Source organism: Xiphophorus maculatus, chromosome 5, assembly GCF_002775205.1.
Source record: "Xiphophorus maculatus strain JP 163 A chromosome 5, X_maculatus-5.0-male, whole genome shotgun sequence".
Classification (NCBI taxonomy): domain Eukaryota; kingdom Metazoa; phylum Chordata; class Actinopteri; order Cyprinodontiformes; family Poeciliidae; genus Xiphophorus; species Xiphophorus maculatus.
The window spans coordinates 16,605,853-16,618,680 of NC_036447.1; the positions used below are offsets into that span (position 1 = coordinate 16,605,853).

At 36.1% G+C, this 12,828-nt stretch overlaps 2 protein-coding genes across 2 annotated transcripts; both read right to left on the minus strand.

Moving 5' to 3' along the window:
* Positions 1 to 778: 778 nt before the first annotated feature.
* Positions 779 to 5,566, minus strand: psmb3 (proteasome subunit beta 3). Its single transcript, XM_005803038.3, has 6 exons — positions 5,423 to 5,566; positions 3,896 to 4,080; positions 3,659 to 3,766; positions 2,739 to 2,916; positions 2,174 to 2,268; positions 779 to 953 (listed from the first exon to the last, which is right to left on the minus strand). Exons 1-6 carry the CDS (start codon positions 5,423 to 5,425, stop codon positions 905 to 907), a joined length of 618 nt encoding a protein of 205 aa, XP_005803095.1. The 5' UTR covers positions 5,426 to 5,566; the 3' UTR covers positions 779 to 904.
* A 770-nt stretch (positions 5,567 to 6,336) lies between these two features.
* Positions 6,337 to 9,975, minus strand: cwc25 (CWC25 spliceosome associated protein homolog). The gene is made up of 9 exons (XM_005803037.3): positions 9,803 to 9,975; positions 8,907 to 9,079; positions 8,583 to 8,819; positions 8,415 to 8,484; positions 8,089 to 8,237; positions 7,830 to 7,881; positions 7,234 to 7,415; positions 6,946 to 7,113; positions 6,337 to 6,858 (listed from the first exon to the last, which is right to left on the minus strand). Exons 1-9 carry the CDS (start codon positions 9,818 to 9,820, stop codon positions 6,747 to 6,749), a joined length of 1,161 nt encoding a protein of 386 aa, XP_005803094.1. The 5' UTR covers positions 9,821 to 9,975; the 3' UTR covers positions 6,337 to 6,746.
* Positions 9,976 to 12,828: the final 2,853 nt, after the last annotated feature.

The window sequence follows — 12,828 nt, forward strand, 5'->3', positions numbered from 1 at the left end:
CCATTTTTGTTAGCCCTCAATGTTGTACCATTTCATCTTCTGGAAACAAAACCGCTCAAATGTCAAATTAGCATCAGACGGTCATGCTGAGCGTATAAATATCTCTCGTACTTTTTTTTTTTTTGAAGTTCAGCACTAAAATTACTTGTATAAAATAAATTAAAGGTATTTAAATGTATACATTATAGAAATTATATTTAGTTGCTAACTATTTGCCTGAATTCAGTAGTTTCAGCTCAAGTGTTAAGTATTTGTCTTGCATTATGTTCAGGCTTCACAAGCTAATAAATAATAAATATTCTTTAAACGAAACTATTCAATTTATAAATGTCTCAGTATTATAACTTCGTGTACAATCAATGCATTATATGTTGACAGAAAATTTCATTATTTAAATTATTAAATAACTTGTGCAGGGCAAATTAATATTTACAAGATTGCTGTTGGCACCACCTACTGACCTTGTTGAGCAAGTCTATTTTACAAAACAAATTTATGAGCTACAGCACATAACCACAAAACAATTGTGAAATAAATATTTTTGTAAATCATGTTTTCATTCATCCATCGGCTTTACTAGCTTATCCTTACAGGGTTGCCAGGGAGATACCCATCTCCCTGGCAAGAGGCAGGGTACACCAAATATTAAATTATGCATTCATTTACTGTATTATACCTCATCAAGTCTCCAGATGGGAAGCAACAAAATCCCTTGGCTGACAAGAGCCAAGCCTGTTCGAACTAATCATGGACCAAGCATGCTCAAAGATAACAAGAGTTTATTGTTTAAACCTTTTTTTATTTATTTATTGAAGAGATGAGTAAGAAAACAGAACAGGTGTATTTGAATAATTTTTATACAAAACAACTGCAGAAAGGAAGTGCAGAGAGAGAAACAAATGCTCTAATCCATCCTGGCCTTCAGGGTTCGTGTGGTGATCTTGTCTTTCTCTCTGTGAAAGATTAAAACCAACATTAATCCTCCAGATCTGCAATTTGACCTACAGCAAAATGTTCTGTGCTCAAAATAATAGCATTGGGAACACTGCTAATTCTATTCCAAATAAAAACATGAAGAAAATTTGATCACATTTATTTAGGAAGTGATTACTTTTTAAAAAATGTTTTATATTGCATAAATTATGCATTTAATATCAGCACAAGCTGAGCTTCCTTTGGATTAAGTTCCAGTGCTCACACTGTTCCCTCCATATAACTAAGCTTGTTGGTCTGAAAACAAGATGCTGTTTTCTCACTGATCTCCATTTAATTGTCTCTATCGACATGAAGCAACGTCACCTCAAGTATTTTGATGCATTCAACCGTCATATGACAAACGTCCCCATACCATAAAATCTGATCCATTGTGCTTTACAATGTGCTGTGGCTGAAATGCTGCGTTTGTGGATTGTTTTAAACTGTGAACAAGAACCTTCATCAGTTCATTAAATGTGGCTTCTTTCCTTTTTAGGTCAGTTCATGTGTTTTCTGAAATGGGACAACAATGGGACTTTACTGGTCCCATTGGCTTCCCACAGGTGTTTTGTTTATTCCCTTAAGTAAACTAGACATTTAATCGTGTTTCCTGTTTTCACACGACTATCAGCAAATTATCTGATCAACCAAAAAAGGGCCTAATCTTCTTAGTGATGATGAACTACAAGTATTTCTAAAATTAAAGAATAGGTCACTCTGATTGCCATGATGTATTCAGTCAACATTTTAATATCTGTATTTAGAGGTTGACGATCATGTTGAGCTTAGACATGATTGTAAGATGAAACCTTTAATTTAAAATAGTTTACTGTTTGTTTGCTTTTTTACACTGTAGAAAAAATATTCTTCGGCATTACTTTATGTAAAGGGTTGTTTAAGAAATAACTTCTGCTGCTCCAGTTCTTCCAATACAATTAGACACAAAATCACTTCTAGAATGACTCTATAAGTCATTACAGAGTACGCTACAATCAATTAAATTTTACAGAAATTATGGTTTTTTTAGTCTAAATATTTCCATTACAAATTAGGAAAATGAAAGGTACTCATAGTTCCATATACAAACTGTTTAAATGAAGTAAAAGCTGCACCAAAAACAGAAAAATAAACATTTTTCCAGGCCATGTCAAACACCTGAGAGGGGATCAGGTGGTAGACGGGTTCGTTTTGCACTTACACGACATGTACGACGACTCCCATACCGGACACAGCATCCCGATCCACTGCATTCAGCATCGCCTGGGAGATGGTCTCAAACAGGTCCTCTGGTTCCTGCAGGACCACAAACATTTATTATTTTAGTCATAAGAATTGCTACAAACAGCTCACACATTTTCAGCGTCACATGAAAATACAAGCCAACGGTTTACTTCCTGCACTTTAGATGTGTAGATTTTACACAGAAATGATCAATGCAAGACTTTGTGATTAGGAATCCCAAGTAATGTGGCTGTTGATTGATAGGAAATGAACTATTATTGTAACCAAGATCTGTGGCCATGTTGTTCATTGCATTTAATGGAAGAACTGAAAACACAAGCTGTCGATTCAGATGCACACAAGTCTCAAGAAAAAGAATTTAAAAATTCCTTTAGTCCTTTATTTTTAACTACAAAATCATTAATGGGTTTGAACAAACATGCACACGTCATGTTCCTTCAGCAAAGGCAGCTCTCAGTGAAGGTTCCTGTCAAAAATCTGATGACTTCATTAAGTCTCACTCGGCTGCAGTGAATACTGACCATGTCCGGCTCCCACAACGATTCACACATGCCGTACATCTGCTCCGAGCAGGTGCCGCTCACTACAAAGTCTTCTGTTACCATGGGGCAGCCAATCAGATCCAGGGAGCAGATGAACGGTTCAAACGTTTTGGGGTCTAGTCCTGCGATCACTGGCTCGATGTAGTACGGTCCGAACCTAATTTTTAAAAAAAGAAAAGAAAAAAAAAAAGACAATAACCACACTGCTAAAATAAAAGTCTTTTTTCCACTCTGTATGAGGAACTGCTGCAAGGTAGCAACTCAATTCAGTCTGCTGGGCTACCTCTGACACCATTTGGCAGGATACTCTGAATGTGGTTATACTGTATCATAACTGGAATTAATTTGACCTATTAGCCTTGTTAAGTGTGTTGAGTGTAATTTTATGAATAGCAATACAAACGGACAGACAATAATTTGGAGGAATTATGGATGGATAAATAAATAGTTTAATTTATAAGAAGCTAGATCAGTGGACACACATTTTAGTCAATGGAGTAAAATATGGTAAAACGAATATTTTTTCCGTACTTCATTTCCCTTTCCACAATTATCCAGATCTGGAAAATGTTTTAATCTAAATATATACCACAGTATAGCCATACTTTAGTGACGCCTTGAAATGCATCAAATTTACACAAATTGTCTGCAAGAGTCACTGGAAATCAGAAATGATGACACTTTGCAATAAAAAGTAGAATCGCAGATTAACTAAGAGGTAATACCAATTTTCAGAATTCCTCATTTGAACTCAAGATGCACTAAAAATGTTTCAGGAGGTGAGAAAAAAAAAACCCCAACAGAGTTTTGATTCAACTTGAAACCCAACAGAAAATTTCTGACAGAAAAAGGATTGTACAGACAAACTTGGAGCGTTACAACTGTCCAAACTTACTCACCTCCTTTCATACAGCAGATTGGACACCATACTCATGAAGGTTTTTGGCTTGATCTGACGACCTTCCTTCAGCTCATACAGGTTCAGTCTGAATTTAAGCCTCTGTGCTCTAAACACAATGTAGAGAGAACAAGTTTCCATCATTCATCTAACATACATCTGCAATATTTTGCTCCTTTCTGTGACAAATACTTTCTTGTTGTGGGGAAAATGGATTATTAAAGTCAGGGACACTCACACTGTCTGGACATCAGTAGCCAGTCCAGCCAGCCCAATGTAGAGTCTATCTCCCATGGGGAAGACCTTCTGGAAGTCTGTGGTGACCATCTGAGCCTGAATGCCGTACCGCCGGTCTGCAGCTATCGCCACACAGTTCTTCCCCCGCATGGCCATGACGGCCCCACCGTTATAGTTCATTATAGACTGGATAAGAGGATGGACAGTCAGTCAGAGCAGATGCAAAGAACAAATCTATTTACTAGTTTTTATTATTATTATTATTTTCAGATAACACAGTCTAACTTTGATTTTGTTTCATCAGGTCAATGACTCATTATACAAAAACAAGGTCCACTCATTTGTCAGCTGTTGTGAGGGAAACATGCTAAAACTGAATGCAGGGAGGATGTTTAAATTAATTATTGATTTTAGAAATAAAAAAAAGAGGAGGTCCTCCTAGTGATGATTAATGGTCAACAGCCTGAAAAAGTTTACTGACATAAATAACTAGGTGCTAATATAAGCAGTGAACTAAATTAGAGAGAAAACACAGATGTTATCCTAAAAAAGTTGCAGTCCTGACTGAGAAACTTCAGATCGTTTGAGAAAGTTTTTAAATCCTTTAAAAGAGATCCTAAGAAAGTGTCAGAGTGTTTTCCAGTGTATGAAGCATAAAGCAAAGCAGCGATATTTCTCCCATTAGGCTGCTGCACATTACTGGGCAGCTGGGTGAAACATTTCCCTTGCTTACATTTAACAATTATTTTGAGGGAAATATTTCCAGTTACAAAAATCCACGAGTTAAAACTGATCCAACTAATAAACTTAAATATTTGGTGCAAATACCGTGATACCATAGTAACCAATTTCTTATTAACAATACTATAAACCAAATGAGTACCGCTAAATGAACCAATTATTTTAAGCATAAAAACTCTCCTAGGGTTAAAAGGTGAACTGGTGCTCTTAGTAAAGACTGCATTTTTAATTGTATTTTTTTTACACACTTTCATAACAGTTCCTGGGGATTTAGAGTGTTCAAAATATATAAAACTAAAGCACTGAGAAATCTTTACATTAGCTATGAGCTAAACGCACAATTCAGAATGACAGAGCACACATAGACGTATGGATAAATAATTGCAAATAGCTTAGACTTATATTTTCAGACTATACAACAAAGTATTGAGGGCAGATGAGGGAGATATGTTCATTTAAACCACAAATGAGTTGAGAGTGAATCCAGGAAACTAAAACGAACATGTTTAGCTTCTGTGCAGAAAATGTTCGCATAGCTTATGTTAAAGGTTTCCCTTAGCGGCTAGAACTTGTATCCTTTATACCGATTAGCATTTTCTAACGACATAAAGCTCAAAATGACATTAAGGTACGTTTTAATTGGTACTCTCAAGATAATTTTTGATCATTTTTTGGGGCCATAAACTGAAACTAGCATGCTAATGCTACTAGCTCAGCTCTGGTAGCCGTAAATAATTTATTTTCTAAACTAAAAGCTTATGTGAGGAGTAATACGTTGTTCTCTTACCATTTTGAGGGTGTTGTTTTCTCTTTGTTAGTAGCTAGAAGCTTGTAAATCGCTCCTGCGTTGGTCTAAACTGATTTTTAACTCCCCAGAATGAGAATGACTACACGATTTAGAAACACAGAGAATGTACGAACATGGTTCTTAAACGTCATCACGATGGGATAATGTCATTGGCTGGTCAACTGCCTCCACGAGAACCTCTGATGCCATTGGACGATTGCTCCCGGTATAGTTTGGTAGAGGTGTAGCAAAGCGAAACTGACAAATTACAGCAATATCTTGGTGGCAGTGATGAAGAGATGCTGAATAACAGAAAAATACTAATAATGATGATAAATAACTTGGATTTTTGCCAATTTTTAAAGTATTTGTGAACATAAAAGTTTAAGCTTTGTTACAATTTCTAATTTGTCTTAATTATGGACTGTGACTTGTCCATTGTAAAACAGCAACATGCAGGATCCCACTGCATGATGCATATGTTACATTTTCCTCCAGAGACAGGTAAAAGTTAAATGATCTCATCAGATCAGAGCATCTTCTTCCACGTTTCCAATGAGACTTCTAATGATGCCAGATTTGTGGGAATAAATCTAATTTAATGACATCACTACACCAACAATGGCACTGCTTATAACAAATCCTGCTTGTTGATACACATCTTCATTTTTTAGTACTATCCAGCTCTTAACTGTGTAACTTTTGTCAGGTTTGTCCATTCTCAGTTCCAATGTTTCAGAAAAAGTTTTAGATAGAAAATTGTGCAAAACTAGTTCATTAAGTCCAAATGATTTGAAGTAGCCTGGTACAGTAACCTGCCTTGTTGGTTAAATGTGCTAAATAAAATTGACTGTAGATTTTCAAAAACATTTGGTGTATGTAAGTTTAGTTTGGTAAATATAAACACAATCAGATTTTCCTGCTAGATATACTTTATAAACAAAGGAAATAATGAAACGGCTAGTAATAGTTACATTTTAAACCAACTTACAGTAGAACATAAAATAAACAATCCTGATAAAATAAAAATAAAAAAACAGGTCAATGTAGTCTCTTAAAAATCATTTACAATATACTGTACAAGTACTATTCATCAATGTTTCTTTCGATATAGGCATGACTAAATCAGCCACCACTATGATTGACTTTTCCTCCTCTATCATGCGCTTTTGAGAATAAAAGCCTTAGGACGGAGGCTTGTGCTCTCCACTTAGACTGCTCCCATGTTACCTTTTTGTCTCAATTATTACATTAAAAAGTCAGATGTTGAGAAATAAGGCAAGTCTGAAAACATGTTTCCAGTCATTAAACTAATCTGCTGTAATCATCTCTTCATAAAGTTATCCAGGGAGGCTGGTGTTCTCTGAATGGAGTGAATATTCCTCTTCACTCTGTCTTCCAAAGATGAGCTAGCAGCACTTTCCAGCTTCATGTTACTGTAAAAAAAAAAAAAAAAGATCCAATTGAACAAAAAGCACCTATTACTGTATCCAACACAAGGAGCCTCTTCCGCCTGGACTTACTGGATGAAGCCAGCATGCCGGTCGTGCTTGGCGTTTTGTTCCCTCTGCTTATCTTGCTCGTCTTGCCTTTTGTAGCGTTTCACGTTGTTTTCCCTGTCTTCCTCCCGCTGCTTGGCCTGCTCCATCATCTCACGCCTTTTTCGTTCCAGTTCCTCTACAGAAAGCTTCCTACGTAAAGCAACATACAGAATTAGCCTCCCCGTGGGTGCTGATGAAGACAAAACTCAACACAACAGATTAATATTCAAACAGTATTTTATGTTTGCCATTTTGATCAGGAAGTCTTACTTTGACACGTGATGCCTCTGTCTTTGGTAAGTTTCCCTCTGTGGGCTGGGATCTCTCGCCTCCACCTTCTTGTAAGAGCGACTGTCTTTGTGGTTCCTGTAGGGAGATCGTGAGCGGCTTCTCTCTCGGCGCCCCGAGTTACTTGACATCACTGAAGCCTGCTGATGTCTGCCGCTTGGAAGCTGAGAGGAAATAAAACACTAGTTACTTGCGTGCATCTCCCTTTCTCGTGCCAATTTCAAAATTCACTTAATAAAACAACTGTAGTTCCTGTCATACTCCAATAGAAGATCTCTCTTTCATGTCAACTGTGATTCTTGGATGGGTGGATACAAATTTTAGACAATGAAATAAGGAATCCAGTCTGTTGACAAATGGTCATTATTCAAGCGATCATTAAAGGTAGGAGCTAGTTGACCACTGATCTATGTTTAATTTAACGATCTGCACACAAAGTAAAGACTAAGACTTTTTTTTTTTGTAAGATGTGGAATAAAACCACACATATGCATCCTGTCAATTCTTCATAAAATAAAGTCTTTCATAACCCCTAAAATGCTTAAAGTTTTTATTCAGAAAAAAAGATTCTTACTGACCTGCAGACCATATCCTGAAAGATGGCGCGAACGTGATTTACCGTCTTTTGACCTGAAACAGATCAACAATAATTCATTCTATGCAAATGGATGATATTTCATTGCGCAAAAACAGAACTAAACAACGATCAAAGATAACTTCAACTAAAAACAAGACTGTCTGGCTCATCTGAAGAAAAGAAAAAAGGAGAGATCTTTAAATTTTTATGCAGATGTTGCAGTTTATTACCTCCACACACACACACACACCCACACACACCTGTGTTTGTCTTCTTCTTCCTCTGAGCTTGAACTTGAAGTTCTCCTCTTATGCTTCTTTTCCTTTTTCTTTTCCTTGTCTCCTCGCTTCTCCTTCTTTTCCTTCTTCCTCTTCTTTTTCTTGTCTTTTTTGTCAAGATTTTGACGCAACTATATAGAAAAAAGAAAGTAACAATAAACAGATATCAATAATACTATGTGAATTACTTTGAAGAAGAAATGTTAATACAAATGTTTTTATGTTTGTGTCCATTTTTGGCTAAGTACAAAGTAAAGTACATTATTAGAATGTCACAAAAACCTTATTTTATGTAAACCAGTAATTACCATCTCCTTTATTTTCTTCATCTTTACTGGATTAGTCAGAACTTCTCTTTTCTTTTCTTCTTCTCGTTTCCTGTGAAAACCACATGAATTCATGATTCATATATGAGCAAATTTCCCATTTCGCTCATATATTTCCAGGAGTTACAGGATTAAGATGGATTTACTGACCGGATTTGGAACAGGGGGTCTTCCCTGATCTTTGCTGCCAAATCGAGGCCAGAAGCCGGGGTTGTAGGGTTGAATATCGACCCTGGGAGGAGGCCGGTCTCAGCTGAAGGGCCGCTCTCTGGCTCCTCGTACTGATCTGTGATCTGCTTGTCAATGGGACGCCCCAACAGGTACTCATCTCTGGACACCTGCCCAGCGGGGCCTTGGTACATCCAGTCAAGCCGATCATCTTTTTTCCTGTTGGGTAAAAATAATAAGGAACCCAATTATTTTATGGCAGTAGACACCACATAAATGTAGCTGAAGATGTTAGGTCTAGCTTACTTGATGGCTCCCGTTTCCTCTGCATATCTGGTAATTTCTTCTCGGGCTCTCTCTTCCTTCAGTTCCTTCTGGAGCTCCTCTATCTTCTTGCGTTCTGCCTCATATTTCTGCTCAGCTTTCCAAACTCGCTCTATGTTTTTCATAGTCTGGGGATGCCAGCTCTTCTTTAAATTCTGGGAAAAGACATTGTAGAAATATTTATCTTCAGTGCCAGCCAAAAATGATTCATGCTCAATTTCTACAACTTTCACATAATGCAAACAGAAAGCTGAATATATATTACTGAAAATAATGACAATCTATTAAGTGTTGGGTGTGGTTGTATTCAGTGTCCTTTAATCAACAACTAGAGCTATACGTCTCTTGGCGTAAGTCACCATCAGCTTTGTATCAGTGTATTGATATCAGTTTATATCCGTTTTAAAGTCGGGCCACAGTTTCTAAACTGGGTCGGGCTTTGACTGAGCCATTCTAGCACAAACATGCTTTGAACTAAACAACTCCAATGTGATTCGGTTCAGGGTCATTGTCTAAGTATTTGTGGAGAAAACGGCCAATTCACGACTGTTGTATTTCTTGGTCTTTATTTTGTCGTTTGTTCACTAGTAATGATAATTTTACTTTAAAAAATTGTTAAAGTGACACACTGGAATACGTTGGCTACTTAGCTTACTAGTGACCATTAAATGTAAGATTAACAAAACCAACGTTAAATTTAATTTCGCAAAACTAAAAGATAGTTCCTGATAAGACAAAACAAATTCTCGGCTTTTCTCGTTACTCTCTGAAGACGCAAGAAAAGAGGCGTACATTTAAATGACATATTTTTAATGGAGTTTTTTAGTTTATCTGTAACGTGAAGCATATTTTCGCCTACGTGTTTAAATCAAACTTACCAAATCTCCGCCTCCCATTTTGGATTCTAGTTTGGGTTTTTAATCTAACAAGAAAACAAGACGGACAAAAGGAGTCCCTTAAAAAGAAAACGTAAAACAACGAAATCCCAAACGACAGCTAGAAAATGGAGTCCGTCAAGCTCCTCATTTCCTGTTTTGAACGAATAGTTCCGGTTAGGAACATGGCGCAACAAATTATTCCCCCTGAACGTAACAGTCACAGAAAATTCGTTCCTACTTTTAGGCACCAGCAGCCCTCCCGACGCCACTAGGGAAAATGGATGAATGGATGGAATAATAATAATAATAATAATAATAATAATAATAATAATAATAATAATAATAATAATAATAATAATAATAATAATAATATATTTTAGCTTTTTAAATCAATAAATACGTTTCAAATGTCAAGCTCTTAAATATAGTAATGAAAGTCAGAATTTACTGGGCAATAAGTAGGACTAAATAAAAGGAGGATTATAATTTCGTTGTAATAGCTTTAATTGTAGTTGACAGGCAATTTAAAGATTACAAAAACTGTCCAACATGACATCAAAATCATTCAGTTTCTGGAAACAGCACTGTGTTTTGTCATCTTACTGCTTCTTCTAGCGGACACACCTTATTAGCCATTTACTTTTTCAAGAGGGATTTTTTTTAAACCATCTTTCCAGAAGTGCAATTGTGATTTTTGATGTTGGATGACAAAGCAAAACTTCCTGTCTTCACTCAAATTTACTCCAGATGTCTTTCATCAGTTTTAGGTGAATGTGCAGGTCACTCAACTTCTGCCACAAAAGATACTTCCATGAATATATGGCCAATTGGCTACTGCTTTGTGCACTGATGCAAAATCATATTAGAACAGGAGGCACCTCCAAACTTTTCCCATAAAGGTGGGATTATGGAATTGTCCACCACATTGTGGCAAGCTGAAGCATTAAGACTTATTTTGTCTTGAACTGAGCCAAGTCCAACTTTATTACAGTTTCACAATGTATTCACTTTTCACAATGTATTCACTTCAAATCGTAGAGAATCGTCCTTTAAACTGGCATGATTCGTCACTGCAGAGAACATGTCTCATTTGCTCTAGAGTCCTGTAGCTGTGTGATTTACGCCACTTCATCTGACACTTGGCATTAGTCTTGGTGATGTAAGGCTTAAGCACAGCAGCTTAGCTATGCGAAGCCACTCCATTAAGCTCTCCACGCACAGTTCTTGAGTTAATCTGAAAGCCACATGAAATTTGGAAAAAAAACATTACGACTTCTGTGCAATTTGCACTATGTTTTGACATATGTGATGTTATGCAGTTTACAAGTTTGTAGCAAATGAGTTGCTCTTCGCAGTCACTTTCACTTTGTTATATTACCTCTAATAGTTCAGTAGACTATTTAGCTGTGAGCAAATTTCAGGACTAGCTGTTTTGCAGATGAGGCACCTTCACATGCTACCATGGAGGAATTTATGGAACTTCTTAAAGTGACCCATTCTTTCAGTAAGGTTTGTAGAAGTAAGCAGCATGCCAATGTGCTGGATTTAATGCACATGTGAACCTTGAAGTCATTGAAACGCCTGAAGTAAATGACTGAGATGGGTGGTAGAGAAACTATACAATATAGTGGATGTTATAATTTTTTTTCAATGAAATCTTCAGAAATCAAATGTACTACATTCTACAGGGTGTTAATTGTCTTGTTCTAACAGTTTTGGTGTTTTAGGAAAATAAACCCCAAAAATAAAATACTGATACATATTGATCAAAGTTTTGTTTTTGAGCCAGATACATTCATTCTAAAAAATCTTAAAAGTTGGACATGATCCAGCATCATATGTTTTTAGTAATCCTGCAAGTGAACTGGCCCGGAAACAAAGCGATAAAATCAGAAAATATCCACTTACCCCAAGCACTGAATTAAATAAAAGTAGATTGACTTTGGTTTCCAACACTGTTACAAGCATTTATTCTATAAATAAAATACAAACAGACTTAGTGCACTTCTTTATCAGATTTATTAATGAGGGACAATAATCAATTAACTACAAATTATTATGGTATTTAAATTATTCCATTACAGTCTCCAAAAACTGTTACATCAACTACAGGAACCACTAGAAAATGTCTATAAAATAAAATAAGTCTATCTATAAAAACATCAACAACTTATAACATTAATACTAGTCAATGAACAATAATTGACTAATGTTTAAGCCCTTTATTCTAATGTATCTTCTATACATAAATACAACTGTGAGTCTCTGATCATCAAAAGCTCCCTAAAATGTAGAAATCTGCCTGTAATTTGTGATGGATTGCATACATCCTATAAAGCTACACCACTACTGATCATATAACATTGATATTTAAAACAATCTAACCAAATATAAGTAACCTAATTGTTTCACTCCTGAAAAAGAAAAATCATCAGGTATTCTAGCTGTTCTTTACATTTTTAGGAATGCATATGACCTGCAGGGGGCAGCAGAATTGTAAAAAATAATATATAAAAGCCATTTTCTTTTACAACAAGTTGTTAATAAATATCTGTGGGGCTCTAACAGACACAATGTTATTCTAACTCATTTGGTGACATATTTAATTCCAAAAAAGGCTTCATTCCATTATCATGCTTTTCCTTTTAAATCTCCAAACTAAGTCCTCTGTTCGGTTTTATGAGTAGTGCTAAATAACGGGGCTGCCAATGGGGCCCGTTGTATTCTTTTTAGGTGGAGCTACAAGGCAATAATTAGTTTTTTAAATATAAATATTTGAATATCTGTTACTGCATATATGGATAAATTGAGCAGGGGGGCTTTAAACCAGTAAATCAGAGACGAAATAGACATCAAAATAGATGTTGAGGCAAAGTGCAGAGGACATAGGTGATAGCACTCAACAACTGTTACCTCTTTCACATTACACACAACCATTTGATCTATTGTTAGGAAGACAAAATTGTCAAGTGCAGCTCAGAGTCTTGTGCTTCTTCGTGTTGGACGTGTCTTTCAGTACCTGCAAC

What these genes read in the sequence shown, in the direction of transcription:
- psmb3 (XM_005803038.3), bottom strand. An exon ending in AATCTGCTGTATGAAAGGAG is followed by an intron (nt 2,917 to 3,658) that starts GTGAGTAAGTTT and finishes TTTAAAAATTAG; the next exon opens with GTTCGGACCGTACTACATCG. An exon ending in GGAGTCGTCGTACATGTCGT is followed by an intron (nt 954 to 2,173) that starts GTAAGTGCAAAA and finishes AATCTTTCACAG; the next exon opens with AGAGAAAGACAAGATCACCA.
- cwc25 (XM_005803037.3), bottom strand. An exon ending in GAGGAAACGGGAGCCATCAA is followed by an intron (nt 8,820 to 8,906) that starts GTAAGCTAGACC and finishes TTTACCCAACAG; the next exon opens with GAAAAAAGATGATCGGCTTG. An exon ending in TTTCAGGATATGGTCTGCAG is followed by an intron (nt 7,416 to 7,829) that starts GTCAGTAAGAAT and finishes ATTTCCTCTCAG; the next exon opens with CTTCCAAGCGGCAGACATCA.